Raw genomic sequence first — 16,523 nt, 5'->3', positions numbered from 1 at the left:
ATGCTGCATACATGTACATCTGTGAACAATAGTCACAGTAATGCAAAACTTTTAATATAAAATCATTTGACAGATCAGCATAGAGGGTATTATAGGCCCCCAGTTAATAGGAGTAGACAGTATTGCACTTCGGCCTGGTTTGTGTAAGTATTCATTTTTATCACAATATATTTCTATGATTACTTCTGGTAAGTACATACAATGTGTATTTCAATACAATATACAAGCTAACTTGATTATACCTATATGCTATGTAGATTTAGGTCGAACATTGCATTTAATGCCGAAACTGTGAACTTAAAAAAATTAAACATGACAGTGTCGTTTATCAATATCATAATTTCTCATCAAGATGTGCGTAAAGATAAAATGTCATACAAAACAGGTATAAACAGAGTAATTAAGGCTGTCTTAACGGATTCGGGAAAACCGGTCATCACTGTACTTACACTTTTATTCCACCTTGTCCTTTAATTTAATCTACTGTAATTTTTCAGATCTATTTTAAGTTTTTATCATTTGACGTAAAAATGATTGTAGGTACCAACACCCCTTGTAATCCTAACCCATGTCAAAATGGCGGATCTTGTGACGAATCCAACCCGCCAGCGGGATCTAAGTATGTATGTACTTGTCCCACAGGTTTCTCCGGGGATAGATGTGAGAGTAAGTATATCATGTTAATCATTGATATACCAGACAAACACATTTTTTGCTTACACATCCCAAATTATGCAGATACAGTTCGTCTGTTCTTGTAATTACATGTAATACATTAGTAGTTTAATGATCTCCTCATGAATAAGGATTTATTGATATCATAGTTTTAAAATTATTTTCTACATATTTAGATAAACAAATATTATAATTGTTGATGAAATTTGTAAATATTTACAGTTACATTTTTGATAATTACAATTTATACATTATTAATACATTAACTGTGTTAAAATAACATTTATGTGTCTATAATCACAGGCACTTTGGGTGTGGACCTAACCCACCCCCTTTTCCATTTATTTTTCTTTTTAAATCTGGGGTCGATGTACCTTTTTCCTATTTTTGCATTCTAATATGCACGATATGTTATCAATAATGTAACTCTTTTGCCTCTGTAAGCTGTTTTTAAATATATCGTTTTCGACTGATACAGAAAAAGAGAGAAGGCTTGCAACTCTTTTCTCGTCGTCTGCCTCACCTCGCTTAAACTTCGCCTGATTATTTATCTAAAGAATAAGAACACATGGAATATGCATACGTCAATAAATCTGTTACACATTCTCCTTCCTTTTCATATTTCCATTTACTTTTTATGTGCCCCCGATTTGTAAATATTTCGATTAAATCACCCGCATCTAGGGGAAATTTTGTTGATGTGCACCAGCTGGGACGGAAGTGCAATAACGGTAACTCTAACTTTACAAATTTTCTGCATTAAAAAAAAATTCCAGGCTTTGTAATAACAATATTGTGATATTTGGTTGTCTAGGTCGTATGTTAAAAGTTAATCTTCATCCATCAGAATCTGCTAGTTACAGTTAATTCTTGTTAAACACAATACTTACCGTTGCATGTAATATGAAGAGAAAATTCCGGGATTTTTTCCCTCTAGCACTTAATGTTCCGTATTCCCTCTCGCACTTAATGTTCCGAATGACATTACACTTAATGATGACGCCCGAAAATACCGATCTCAAAAATATCTACAGACAATACGAATTTGCAGCAGGTCATAACACATGCACCCCCTGAATTTTAAAAGGTAGGATCAGGCGCTAGGCTAGAAGGAGTAAGCATCCCCTATCAACTGGACTGGAGTCACTGAGGAAGGAGTTGATCCTTACGTAGCGGATTCGAATCCTACTGCGGGACGTGGAGACCGGTCCTCCGGATTAGAACGTATAAACCGAGGTTCCGTGTCGCAGTAGGTGCTGCCACGAAAAAGATCCCTAACTATTCAAAGGCCGTAACTGCCAATACAGGTCTAAATTAGCAAACATCCACTGGCAAGTGGTGGCGTTTTAAAATAAGTGGAAAAATAGAAATGCAGACTGAATATTCCGTAGTCAAATTTAGGACGAAAAAAAAAAGCCTAACAACATATATGAAACACGTAAGCCGAAATACGACCCAATGATCGGATATATTTGCAAACAAGGTCATTATAACGACCATAGAATTTACGAAATGCTGACTTTAAACGAGTTTTTTTTTTTAAATTCCTGTAACATTAACTTATCTCTCAGTGGCCTCAGTTTAAAAATTGATCGTACACTGGGCATGCTCTTGAGCATGGACTTAGTTGGGTGGAGACGTAAACACCATCTGCAGTTGTTAGCGGAATATTACTACATAAATGAGGAAAGTTAATGAAAAACAGAATATTACGTGCAGATACTTGTATTCTATATACTATTTATTCAAATCCAATGTCCAATTTCCATTGCACGTCTTATACTTGCACTGAGTATAAAATAGAATTGCAGTAACGGGTTATTACTGGTCAAAGTTTTGTATCGGTATAATAAATAGTTAAAGTGTATCATTGGGGGAGTCGGCAAGATTCCAATTATCCTCGGGAAAGCCTATTCTCTTGAAATTCTTGACGGATCCTGATTTTCTTTTTCTTTTTTTTTAATTTTCATGACTGTCTTGTGCATGTTATTTCATAAGCTTTTTGAAATCTTCAGAGTTTTGAAGAAAATTCTAACCAAGAACATTATTTAAGGATATTCTAATTATATTTCGGCTCTCAGCTTCGACTGATTTCTGTGCTAATTCTCCATGTAAAAATGGCGGAACGTGCACTTCCGGATCTACCACGTACTCATGCCAATGTCCTACGGGTTTTACTGGAAACACATGTGATAGTAAGTTCTTTGTTTTATCTGTTAATCTTCATGTTGAAACTGGATTTTTGGACATTTTCATAAAGAACTCTAATTTCTGATGGGTCCCGATCTATTTACAAATTTCCAAATTGTTTTGTGATTGTAAATTTTTAGGTCACCTGAACTGAAAGCCTAGCTTTTCTGATCACCCATTTTCCGGCGTCTGTGTAGCTGTTTGTCCGTCCGTCTGTCAACATTTCACGTATTTAGCTCCTTCTCAAGAAGCATTAGGCCAATTTTAACCAATGTTGGTACAAAGCATTTCCGGGTTTATGTTAAATTCTAAATTGTTCAAATAAAAAGCCAAGCCCCCTTTCAAGGGGATATAACCAAGAAACGCAAAAATAGGGTGGAACATTAAAGTACATTCTTCACAAGAACCACTGGGCTTGAAAAGCTAAAAATTATATGGAAGCTTTCTGAGATAGTGTAGAGTCTATATTGTTCAAATTATTAAGCCTGGTGGTAGGGTGGACCATAATAGATAAATTTTATATTGAAATATGTAGGAAAAAAATCTTCCCAAAAACCACGGGACCAGAAAATATAAAATTTAGGTGAAGGCTTCATGAGGTAGTATAGATTGTAAATTGTTCCGATTCATGTTCCCCGGGTGTAGGATGAGGCCATAGTAGAGAATGAAAGTTTAAAATTGAAACATATCGGAAAAATCTTTTTTTAAGAAACACTGGACCAGAAACGAAGAAATTTAGGTGAAAGCGTCATAAGGTCGTGTATAAGAAATCATTTTTACATTGAAATGTATAGGACTTAAAAAAAATCTTTTCGAGAACCGATGGACCAAAAAATCTCAGACTTATGTGGAAGCTTTCTGAGGTAGTGTAGATTCTAAATTGTTCAGATAATGGTCCCCGTGGGTAAGGTGGGGCCACAAATCTTTAAATCTTTAAAATTCCTCTTCTCAAGAACAGCAAATTATAGTGAATCATATTTATGTGGAAGCATCCTTTGATAGTTTAGATTTATTTTTTTTTTTAAATCACGGCCCCTGACTTTAGGATGGGGGTCACAAAAGGTGATCAAAATTTTACATAGGAATAGGTTTATTGGGAAAGTGACTCAGGTGAGCTTTGTGGCCCATGAGCCTCTGGTTTAAATTTAAGATTTTTTAATGGAAAATCAAACCAAAATATTAAAAAAATATTATTATTTTATCACCACTCTCAGCTTCGACAGATTTCTGTGCTAATTCTCCATGTAAAAATGGTGGAACGTGCACTTCCGGATCTACCACGTACTCATGCCAATGTCCTACGGGTTTTACTGGAAACACATGTGATAGTAAGTTCTTTGTTTTATCTGTTAATCTTCATGTTGAAACTGGATTTTTGGACATTTTCATAAAGAACTCTAATTTCTGATGGGTCCCGATCTATTTACAAATTTCCAAATTGTTTTGTGATTGTAAATTTTTAGGTCACCTGAACTGAAAGCCTAGCTTTTCTGATCACCCATTTTCCGGCGTCTGTGTAGCTGTTTGTCCGTCCGTCTGTCAACATTTCACGTATTTAGCTCCTTCTCAAGAAGCATTAGGCCAATTTTAACCAATGTTGGTACAAAGCATTTCCGGGTTTATGTTAAATTCTAAATTGTTCAAATAAAAAGCCAAGCCCCCTTTCAAGGGGATATAACCAAGAAACGCAAAAATAGGGTGGAACATTAAAGTACATTCTTCACAAGAACTACTGGGCTTGAAAAGCTAAAAATTATATGGAAGCTTTCTGAGATAGTGTAGAGTCTATATTGTTCAAATTATTAAGCCTGGTGGTAGGGTGGACCATAATAGATAAATTTTATATTGAAATATGTAGGAAAAAAATCTTCCCAAAAACCACGGGACCAGAAAATATAAAATTTAGGTGAAGGCTTCATGAGGTAGTATAGATTGTAAATTGTTCCGATTCATGTTCCCCGGGTGTAGGATGAGGCCATAGTAGAGAATGAAAGTTTAAAATTGAAACATATCGGAAAAATCTTTTTTTAAGAAACACTGGACCAGAAACGAAGAAATTTAGGTGAAAGCGTCATAAGGTCGTGTATAAGAAATCATTTTTACATTGAAATGTATAGGACTTAAAAAAAATCTTTTCGAGAACCGATGGACCAAAAAATCTCAGACTTATGTGGAAGCTTTCTGAGGTAGTGTAGATTCTAAATTGTTCAGATAATGGTCCCCGTGGGTAAGGTGGGGCCACAAATCTTTAAATCTTTAAAATTCCTCTTCTCAAGAACAGCAAATTATAGTGAATCATATTTATGTGGAAGCATCCTTTGATAGTTTAGATTTATTTTTTTTTTAAAATCACGGCCCCTGACTTTAGGATGGGGGTCACAAAAGGTGATCAAAATTTTACATAGGAATAGGTTTATTGAGAAAGTGACTCAGGTGAGCTTTGTGGCCCATGAGCCTCTGGTTTAAATTTAAGATTTTTTAATGGAAAATCAAACCAAAATATTAAAAAAATATTATTATTTTATCACCACTCTCAGCTTCGACAGATTTCTGTGCTAATTCTCCATGTAAAAATGGTGGAACATGCACTTCCGGATCTTCCACATACTCATGCCAATGTCCCACGGGTTTTACTGGAAATACATGTGAAAGTAAGTTTAAATTTCTTAATTTCAAAGAGATGTTGCAGTATTTACAATCAAATTTGTCTTTAGACATTTAAGTTAAAAAAATCTAAATCCTGATGAGTCCCCATTAACATTTTTTTTGTACTTTTCACAATTTTTCAGGTTGTTCCATGCATTTATTTATTTATTTATTTATTTATTTATTTTTGTTGTTGTTGTTGTTGTTGAAATTTACAGATTTTAAAGGAAAAACCTATTGAAAAAAATATTTAAAAAAAAATATAATTTAATTTTTGATCTTAGCTTCGATAGATTTCTGTGCTAATTCTCCATGTAAAAATGGTGCAACATGCACTTCCGGGTCTTCCACATATTCATGCCAATGTTCTTCGGGCTTTACTGGAAACACATGTGAAAGTAAGATCTTTTTATTCTCTTTTACAAAGACGTTGAAATATTAATGTTAAAACTTGTATTTAGATATTTTAAAAAGAAAATCTTATTTCTAGTGGGTTCGTTTTTCAATTTTATTATTTTCCAGATTTTTGGGAATATAATTTTTGTTGTCTGAATTTTCAGATTTTTAATAGAAAAATCTTAACAAAACATTATTAAAAATATCTAATTCAACTTCCTCTCTCAGCTTCGACAGATTTCTGTGCTAATTCTCCGTGTAAAAATGGTGGAACATGTACTTCCGGATCTACAACATACTCATGTCAATGTCCTACGGGTTTTACTGGAAACACATGTGAAAGTAAGTTCTTTTTCTTACGTCACCTGAGTCACTCGGGTGACTTTTGCTACCCATTTTCGTCCGTCGTTGTGCGTCTTTCGTTGTACGTCGTGCGTTGAACATTTTCAGCTTCTTCTCTGCAACTGCTAAACCAATTTCAACCAATTTTGGCATAGAACATTTTTGAGTGAATGGGAACAAAAATTTTGTGAATTTCATGGTCCCTACCCCCTTGAGGCCTTAGGGGTGGGACCAAACCATCAAAATTAGTGCAATCTTTTAAAAAATCTTCTTTACTCCTGGACATCAACACTGTTGGCATGATTGTAATAAGCATTGAGCCCTCTGCAAAAATTGTGGAATTCATGGCGCCACGGTCAGGTGTTCTGGAGTTAGGCTGAGGCTCTATTAATCATATAGTGAAAATGCATGAATTCTTTAAAAATCGTCTGCTCCCTATATAAAGCAGATAAACTAGGTGTATGATTATGACGATTAAGGGTGCCTATTCCGAAATTGTGAAATTTGTGGACCCAGGGTGAGGTGCTCTCCCGGAAAGGACGGGGGGGGGGGGGCTCTATTGATTATATAGTGAAAGTGCATTATTTCTTTGAAAATCTTCTTCTCTGCTCCTGGGTATTTAGCAGATAAACCAAGTATATATTCATGATGAGCAAGGGGGCCTCTTTCAAAATTGTGAATACCTTGGCCCCTGGATCAGGGATTATGGTGTTAGGGCGGGGCTCCATTGATCATATATTGAAAACGCATTAATTCTTTAAAAATCTTCTTTTCTCCTCCTGTATGTAAAGCAGATAAATTAGGTGCATGGTTATGATGATCAAGGGTGCCTATTCCGAAATTGTGAAATTTGTGGACCCAGGGAGAACGGTTATCCGGGTAAAAAGGGGGGCCTCTAATGATTATATAGTGAAAGGGGATTATTTCTTTGAAAATCTTCTTCTCTTCTCCCAGGATTGAGCAGATAAACCAAATATTTAGATATTTTAAAAACAAATGTGAATACCTTGATCCCTGGGTCAGGGGCTCTGATATTAGGTTGGGGCTATATTGAATCTATAGTGAAAATGAAATATTTCTTTGAAAATCTTCTTCTCTGCTCCTGGGCATCTAGGAGGCAAATAGAGTATATAAAGTTGTAATAAACAAGGGTGTTTTTATCAGATTTTGAAATTCTGTACCCTTTGGTCAATTTACTAATTTCTACTGAAAAAAGTTATTCCCCTTTGCTATTCAACTATAATAGTTAATCGCTGTAAATAATGCAACTTAAAAGGTCAATTAAACGACCGAATTATACAGGAAATTTTATAATATTTTATACAAAAGTACTTTCATAGTTTTTAATTGTCAGGTAAACTTTTAGATAATAGATAAATAAAAATGGGACAAAAATACCATATCTTTGTACAATAAATAATCTTCGAAGACTAAGAGAGGCCAGTGCGAGGGAGGATGAAACGTGTTAACTAATAGTGCGCGAGAACTATTGTTTTGCTTAGTTCGCATGAAGATAGTAACAAACAGGGGAAAGTACAGGCAAATAAATAGATCAACTTTAAGATTTGTTATTGAGTACTAAATTAATATTTCGCTGATCCCTGATCATCTTGTTTCTCTTGCTTTTGGGCAACACAACTTTATTTATCAGCTTATTTTGTTTAATATATGGATCGTTACATTATACTCTTGTGACCGTTGAGGCCCTTGGACCTCCTGTTTCCATTTAAAAATGGTGTTACAATATTTATTTTGAAACTTGTTTTTAGACATTTAAGTGAAAAAAAAAGCATTAGATGCGTCCCCATTTTCTCTTTACAATTTTAGAAATTGTTTTAAGCAAATTTTTTTTTATTTTTTTTTTTTCAAATTTTCCTATTCTTTAAAAGAAAAATCTAACCAAATCATTATTAAATTATTCTTATTTAATTATCACTCTTAGCTTCGATAGATTTCTGTGCTAATTCTCCATGTAAAAATGGTGCAACATGCACTTCCGGATCTACCACATACTCATGCCAATGTCCTTTGGGTTTTACTGGAAACACATGTGAAAGTAAGTTCTTTTTTTTCTCTTTTACAAAGGTGTTGTAATATTTATGTTGAAATATGTATTTAGATATTTTTGAAAAAAAAAAAATCTTATACCTAGTGGGTTTATTTTTAAATTTTATTATTTTTTCAGATTGTTTTGTGCATATAAATTTTTTGAACGAATTTTCATTTTTCAAAAAAAAAAAAATCTTACCAAAACATTATTAAAAATATCTAATTCAACTTCCTCTCTCAGCTTCGACAGATTTCTGTGCTAATTCTCCGTGTAAAAATGGTGGAACATGTACTTCCGGATCTACAACATACTCATGTCAATGTCCTACGGGTTTTACTGGAAACACATGTGAAAGTAAGCTTTTTTTTCAAATTTTCCTTTTCTTTAAAAAAAAAAATCTGACCAAAACATTATTTAAATATTCTTATTTTATTACCACTCCTAGCTTTGACAGATTTCTGTGCTAACTCTCCATGTAAAAATGGCGCAACATGCACTTCCGGATCTACTACATACATATGCCAATGTCCTACGGGTTTTACTGGAAACACTTGTGAAAGTAAGTTCTTTTTTTCTCTTTTACAAAGGTGATGCAATATTTATGTTTGAAACTTGTGTTTAGATATCTTAGCAAGAATAAGTTTAACAATATGGAAAAAAAATTGCGATCGAAAATTTTTATAATAACAAGAACACCACATTACAGATGGAAGTAAAAATAATTCCAAACTATACGGGAACTTAATAAGAGTCGTATTTAAAGTTAAATCAACTACAGACATTACCCCCTCCACTACAATATATTTCTAAAACTGGTGATACATTTGTTGCTTTTTCAAATGAAGAAAAAATGATTATTTTGCCTATATTTCTTGCATTGACGATTGCGACACTGTGTTACCTGATTTCTTTTCTGTGTGTAATTGCACGTTTAATGCCATTTGTGTTTCTGAACAAGAAAACAATAGATATTATTTCACTTCTTCCTTTAAACAAAGTAATAGGCCCAGACAATATTAGTCACAAGATGTTGAAATCTACAATGTATACTATTGTAAAACCATTATGTAATGTTTGTTGTTTGACAGGTCATTAGATGATGGTGCTTTTCCATGTAATTGAAAAATTGCTAATGTTCTCCCTTTATTTAAGAAAGATGTTCCTTCCATTATGTCTAATTATAGACCCGTGTCATTGTTAAGTTGTACAGGTAAGGTAATGGAACGAATCACATTTTAACACTTGTACAGTCACTTTCCTGACAACAGTCTTTTTTTTTTTTTAAAAAAGTACCAAGCTGGATTTTTACCAGGTAACAAAACTATTCTTTAAGCTATTGACGACGGTAAAAATTGTTGCTTGATATTCTGTGACATTTCTAAAGCATTTGATCGTGTGTGGCATAAGGGTCTCTTATTTAAACTCACAACTTAAGGTATAGAGGGAAATATGTAATATTGGTCAAAGAGTTGCATAGAAGGTAGATCACTAAGAGTTTTATACAGAAACTTGTTATCTGACGAAAAACCTTTGTATGGGGATGTCCCTTAGGGTTCAATGTTAGAACCTCTTTCATTTCTTATATATGTTCATGATGTTGCCGAAGAAAAGGCAAGTTTATGTAGATTATTTGTATTTGATAACTCCCTACAGAAGTCCTCTGAAAATGTCAATACTATCGAAAACAAACTGAATTCTGATCTTATAAAGATAGAAACTTGGTCGGAAAAAAGGGCTTCCCAGATTCAATCCTTCTAAAACTAAAGCGGTGTTTTTTAGCCTGAGAAGAAGTGTTCATTATCCTAAACTCTTCTTCCAGCAAAGTCAGCTAGAATTTGTTCCTTTGCATAAACATTTAGGGATTTTTTTTTTCTCACATGATCTTAGATGGTCTACACATATCGATATTATTTTTAGCAAATGCATATAAAAAAAATGGGTTTATTAAAAAAAACTTAAATTTTTAAACTTGTAGTCAACCGGAAAACTTTTTAAGTCATGCACACAACTTATATTAGGCCACAATTAGAATATGCTTCCTTGGTTTGGCTATGGATGTAATGTGGATGATGGCGAAAAATTAAAATTATGTGGTGCTAGAATTGTCACTGGCCTAACCCTAATAGCATCTCACTTTACTTTGAAACTGGATGGGAAGCATTATATGATAGAAGAAAAAAAATACAGGATTTACTACAATGTACAAAATCTATAATAACCAAGTTCCTGAATATCTGACTGAGATAAACCGAAATTTGCGTTGTAATTCATCAAATTACCGTACGAGGAATTCACATAACTATAACATACATGTACCTAAATACAGATTACAAACCTACAAGTCAACTTTCATTTCCGTTGTTATTGACGAATGGAACTCATTACCCCTTGTTGTAACACATTCTTCCTCATTATCTATTTAAAAAAAAAATTCAAAATTAACCTATGCCACCCTCTTACTTCAGTTGAGGAATTCGACGCTTAAATACTGTAAATGTATTATATTTAGCGTGTACGGTATTTGGCGGAAAATGCTTTTTGAACACGTTAGCGTAGATTTGATTTAGCGCATTTCCTAATGTTCTTATTTATGTGCATATGTGCAAGACATTTAGCGTTGTACTTGAATTAGCGGAAGTTGCTTTCCGCCAAAGGCGCTAAAATGAATACGCAGCTAAATATAATACGTTTACAGTATATTACATACAGGACTTCGACACATCTGTGTGCTTAATAGCGATCTTTATCAATGTAATAATTATAATTTTCAGTCTGCGAACTGCGAATGGGGTAATTACATACTGTTGATACTCACACTTTACTCTGGGGAGATGAATCGTTAAATGATGTCGAGAGTGAATAACTTTTTTACAATCGTACAAACATTTATTAAAAAGTCAGGTCGTTTTCTTTGATGGAATAATTACTTCTTGTGAATTCTATTCAACTTGCGTATTATATAATGAATCTACCTTATTGAATATTTGATCCATTGATTATTATGTTTTTCTGTGTTTTGTTCATTTTAAGCTGGGACCCATATGTGTAAATATGTATGATATAATTCACATGAAGTGAAAGGGCGTATAAACTTTTTTAGAACTTATGCCCGATCCCAATTGCAAAGTTTAAAGATAATGAAATATGTTCAAACCAAACAAGTAAAAACAAATATTCTTTCTTTTTATTATTTTCCAGATTACTTTGTAAATATAAATTTTTGTCTGAACTGTCAGATTTTCAAAAGAAAAATCTTAGCAAAATATAATTTAAAATATTCTAATTTAAATTCCGCTCTCAGCTTCGACAGACTTCTGTACTAATTCTCCATGTAAAAATGGTGGAACATGCACTTCCGGATCTTCCACATACTCATGCCAATGTCCTACCGGTTTTACTGGAAACACATGTGAAAGTAAGAACTTTTTTTAAATTTTAAAATGGTTTTGCGCTATTTCTGTTAAAACTTGTCCTCCGACATGGAAGTGAAAAAGAAAACTCTAATTCCTGGTGGGTCCCCATTTCATTTTTACAATTGTTCAGATTGTTTTTATTCTTTATTGGGGGGTTGGGGGGTTCAGGTTTTTAAAGGAAAATCTAACCCAAATATTATTTTAAAATACTCTTATTTCATTTCCACTTCCAGCTTCGATTGATTTCTGTGCTAATTCTCCATGTAAAAATGGCGGAACATGCACTTCCGGATCTTCCACATATTCATGCCAATGTCCTACGGGTTTTACTGGAAATACATGTGAAAGTAAGTTCTTTTTTTTCTTTTAAAAATGTGTTCCAACATTTATGATGAAACTTGTCTTCAGATACATTTACTTAAACAAAAAAAATTTAATTCCTGATTTGTCCGTTTTCTATTAAAAATTTCCGGTTTATTTTGTGTATATAATTTTTTGACTGAATTTTCACATTTTTTTGAAAGGAAAATTTAACCGAAACATTATATAGAAATATTCTAAATTAAATTACCCACACAGCTTCGACATATTTCTGTGCTAATTCTCCATGTTAAAATGGTGGAACATGCACTTCCCGATCAACCACTTAATCATGTCAATGTCCTACGGGTTTTACTGGAAACATATGTGAAATATATTCTTTTTTAATTAAAAAGGGTGTTGCATTATCCTTTGCTGAAACTTCTCTATGGACACTGAAGTAAAAAATAATATTTATTCCTGGTGGATCCCAATCTTCTTTTTACAATTGTTCAGACTGTTTTTGTGCATTTATTTTTAATTTTTTTGGGGGGTGGGGGGGATTTCAGCTTTTAAAAGGAAAGTGTAACCAAAACATTATTCAAAATTATTTTAATTTGATTTTCCTTCTCAGCTTCGACAAATTTCTGTGCTAATTCTCCATGTAAAAATGGTGGAACATGCACTTCCGGATCTTTCACATACTCATGCCAATGTCCTACCGGTTTTACTGGAAACACATGTGAAAGTAAGTACTTTTTTTAATTTAAAAAGGGTGTTCCACTATTTCTGTTGAAACTTTTGATATGGAAGTAAAAAAGAAAACTCTAATTCCTGGTGGGTCCCCACTTCATTTTTAGGTCACCTGAGTCACTCAGGTGACCTATTGCTATCTCTTTTCTTCCGTCGTCTTGCGTCGTCCGTCGTTCGTCGGTCGTAAACTTTTGAACATTTTCAGCTTCTTCTCTGGAACCAGCAGACCAATTTCAATCAATTTTGGCATATAGCATCTATGGGTGAAGGGGAACAAAAATTGTGAAATTCGTGGCCCCTGCCCCCCTGGGGCCTGAGGGTTGGGGCCAAAGCCATCAAAATTAATGCAATCTTTGAAAATCTTCTTCTTTACTCCTGGACATCAAGCAGTCAAACTGTTAGCATGATTGTAATAAGCATTAAGCCCTCTACCAAAATTGTGAAATTCATGGCCCCAGGGTCAGGGGTTCTGGTGCTAGGGCGGGGCTATATAGATCATATAGTGAAAGTGCATTATTTCTTTGAAAATCTTCTTCTCTACTCCTGGGTATTATTGAAACAAATTGAATACATAGTTATGATAAGCAAGGGTGACTCTACCAAAATTGTGAAATTCATGATCCCAGGGTCAGGGGTTCTGGTGCTAGGGCGGGGCTTTATAGATCATATACTGAAAGTGCATTATTTCTTTGAAAATCTTCTTCTCTACTCCTTGGTATTATTTAAACAAATTGATTTGAAAATCTTCTTTTCTACTCCTTGGTATTATTTAAACAAATTGAATACATAGATATGATAAGCAAGAGTGACTGTACCAAAATTGTGAAATTCATAGCCCCAGGGTCAGGGGTTCTGATGCTAGGGCAGGGCTATATAGATCATATAGTGAAAGTGCATTATTTTTTTGAAAATCTTCTTCTCTACTCCTTCTACTTCTGGGTATTATTTAAACAAATTAAATACATAATTATGATAAGCAAGAGTGACTTTACCAAAATTGTGAAATTCATGGCCCCAGGGTCAGGGGTTCTGGTGCTAGGGCGGGGCTATATAGATCATATAGTGAAAGTGCATTATTTCTTTGAAAATCTTCTTCTCTACTCCTGGGTATTATTTAAACAAATTAAATACATAGTTATGATAAGCAAGTGTGACTCTACCGAAATTGTGAAATTCATAGCCCCAGGGTCAGGGGTTCTGGTGCCATAGCCCCAGGGTCAGGGGTTCTGGTGCTAGGGCGGGGCTATATAGATCATATAGTGAAAGTGCATTATTTCTTTGAAAATCTTCTTCTTTTCTCCTGGGTATTATTTAAACAAATACATGGTTATGATAAGCAAGGATGCCTCTGCCAAAATTGTGAATTTCATGACCCCTGGATCAGAGTTCCTGATATTAGGGTGGGGCTCTATTTATTATATAGTGAAAATACATTAATGCTTTAAAAATCTTCTCCGCACCTGGGCATATCAGAGGCAAAAAGAGTAAAAGTTTTAATAAGGAAGGGTATTTTTACCAGATTTTTGAACATCAGAACCATTTGGTCAAGTGTTCTGGTCCAGGCCAGGGCTCTATTAATTTGTATTCTACTGAGAGGAGTTATTCCCCTTTGTCATTTACTTGTGATAATTAATCACTGTAAATAATGTACTTGAAAGGTTAATAGAATAAGAGAATTATGCAAGAATTTTTATTGTATAATACAAAAAGTACTTTCATAGTTTTAATGATCAGGTAGACTTGTAAGTAACAGATAAATAAAAATGAGACAAAAATAACTTGCCTTATTAAATGTTCATCAAAGACCAAGAGAGGCCAATGTAAGAGATTTCAACAAGGAATTAAAAGGGTACAGAAGCACTGATTATAAGTTTGTTTTTATACTGTCTGATGAGAGTGATAAATGGGGAACAGATTAGAACCTAATTTATGTACTGTTAATGAACACTAGACTAATTATTTTGTTGATCCAGATCACCCTATTTTTCTTGCTTTTGGGCAACAAAGCTTCACCTTTCAGTTCATTTTATACTGTATCGATCCTATAAATTGTTGTATTATACTCAGGTGACCGTTAAGGCCCTTGGGCCTCTTGTTACAATAGTTCTAATTGTTTTTATTCTTTATTTTATTTATTTATTTTTTTTTTGGGGGGGGGGTCAGATTTTTAAAAGAAAATCTAACCCAAATATTATTTAAAAATATTGTTATTTCATTTCCACTTCCAGCTTCGACTGATTTCTGTGTTAATTCTCCATGTAAAAATGGTGGAACATGCACTTCCAGATCTTCCACATACTCATGCCAATGTCCTACGGGATTTACTGGAAACACATGTGAAAGTAAGTTGTTTTTTTTTTTTATTACTATTTTAAAAAGTTGTTGCAATATTCATGCTGAGCTTCTCTTTAGACACTTAAGTAAAAAAAAATCAAATTCCTGATGAGTCCAGATGTTCTTTTTACATTTTCCAGATTATTTTATATGGAATTTCTCTTTTCTTTTTTTTTTATTTATTTATTTATTTGTGAGTTTTCAGATTTTAAAAGAAAATCTACCCAAAACATTATTTGAAAATATTCAAATTTAATTTCCACACTCAGCTTCGACAGATTTCTGTTCGAATTCTCCATGTAAAAATGGTGGAACATGCACTTCCGGATCTACAACATACTCATGCCAATGCTCTACGGGTTTTACTGGAAATACATGTGAAGGTACGCTACTTTTTTAAGTGTTGCAAAATTTATTGCAGTTGTATTTAGACATTTTAGTAAAGAAATTTAATTCCTCATGGGTCTCAATTTTCTTTTACAATTAAGCAGATTGTTTTGTGTTTGAATTTTATTTTATTTCATTTATTTATTATTTTATTATTTTCTTTCTTTCTTTCTTTCTTTTTTTTTTTTTTTTTTTTTTTGTTTTTTTTTTTTTTTTTTTGGTTGTTGTTTTTTTTTTGTTTTTTGTTGTTGTTTTTTTTTTTGTTTTTGTTTTTGTTTTTTTTTTGTTTTTTTTTTTTTTTAATTTTTGGATTTTTTAAGGAAAATCTAACTTAAGCATTATTAAGAAATATTCTTGTTTAAATTCCATTCTCAGCTTCAGCGACTAATTTCTGTGTTAATTCTCCTTGTCAAAATGGCGGGACTTGTACTTCCCGATCTACCTCGTTCTCATGAGGAGGTATCTTAGTTACTTTATTAAGTAAAATATTGTGTTTTTTTCCCCTAAATTATTATTCTTTTTGATACATGTGTTAATATAGATACGATTGACAATGGAAATGCAACTTCATGTGCCGACAACCCTTGTCAGAACGGTGGGACATGTGTAGAAACCCCAAGTGGATCCCTTTCCTATAGTTGTACTTGCCCATCAGGATTTCCTGGCTTAAATTGTGAAGGTAAGAAAACTATATTACAGCTGTAGTACACAGATTTGGTATTTACATTCTTATCAAAAAATGCCTAGTCTCAATCAGCTTGATTCTCTGTTTCCATTTTGACCCATGTCAGAAAGACACTAGTATTAGACGAAGAATCTTTTGCTACAAGGGAGAGCACAATTCACCCCCCCCCCCTCCCAAAGTGATTAGTTCTGTGCATTCGATCCTTGACTTAGTTGAAATAATCATATACTGTATGTTTTTGTTTCTTATTATGCCCCCCCCCCCTTCGAAGAAGGGAGGGCATATTGCTTTGCTACTGTCTGTCGGTCGGTCGGTCTGTATGTCTGTCGGTCCACCAACAGTTTCCGTTCAT

The 16,523-nt window shown here is 33.6% G+C and overlaps 1 protein-coding gene across 1 annotated transcript in view; it reads left to right on the top strand.

The window, feature by feature from the left end:
- The window catches only part of LOC133197889 (fibropellin-1-like), a 35,564-nt gene that overhangs the window by 9,375 nt on the left and 9,666 nt on the right, over positions 1 to 16,523 (top strand). Inside the window, exons 11-24 of the mRNA XM_061334070.1 lie at positions 74 to 143; positions 541 to 666; positions 2,757 to 2,870; positions 5,403 to 5,516; positions 5,796 to 5,909; positions 6,136 to 6,249; positions 8,192 to 8,305; positions 8,540 to 8,653; positions 8,745 to 8,858; positions 11,601 to 11,714; positions 11,946 to 12,059; positions 12,647 to 12,760; positions 15,369 to 15,482; positions 16,028 to 16,165. Coding sequence (XP_061190054.1) covers positions 74 to 143; positions 541 to 666; positions 2,757 to 2,870; positions 5,403 to 5,516; positions 5,796 to 5,909; positions 6,136 to 6,249; positions 8,192 to 8,305; positions 8,540 to 8,653; positions 8,745 to 8,858; positions 11,601 to 11,714; positions 11,946 to 12,059; positions 12,647 to 12,760; positions 15,369 to 15,482; positions 16,028 to 16,165 — 1,588 coding nt within the window. The remainder of the gene's footprint in view (positions 1 to 73; positions 144 to 540; positions 667 to 2,756; positions 2,871 to 5,402; positions 5,517 to 5,795; positions 5,910 to 6,135; positions 6,250 to 8,191; positions 8,306 to 8,539; positions 8,654 to 8,744; positions 8,859 to 11,600; positions 11,715 to 11,945; positions 12,060 to 12,646; positions 12,761 to 15,368; positions 15,483 to 16,027; positions 16,166 to 16,523) is intronic.

The sequence above is a fragment of the Saccostrea echinata genome, unplaced genomic scaffold (genome assembly GCF_033153115.1).
Source record: "Saccostrea echinata isolate AGI-Se365-2 ecotype Australia unplaced genomic scaffold, CSIRO_AGI_Sech_v1 ptg000032l, whole genome shotgun sequence".
Taxonomy (NCBI): Eukaryota; Metazoa; Mollusca; class Bivalvia; order Ostreida; family Ostreidae; genus Saccostrea; species Saccostrea echinata.
This window is presented reverse-complemented; position numbering and strand designations above follow the sequence as displayed.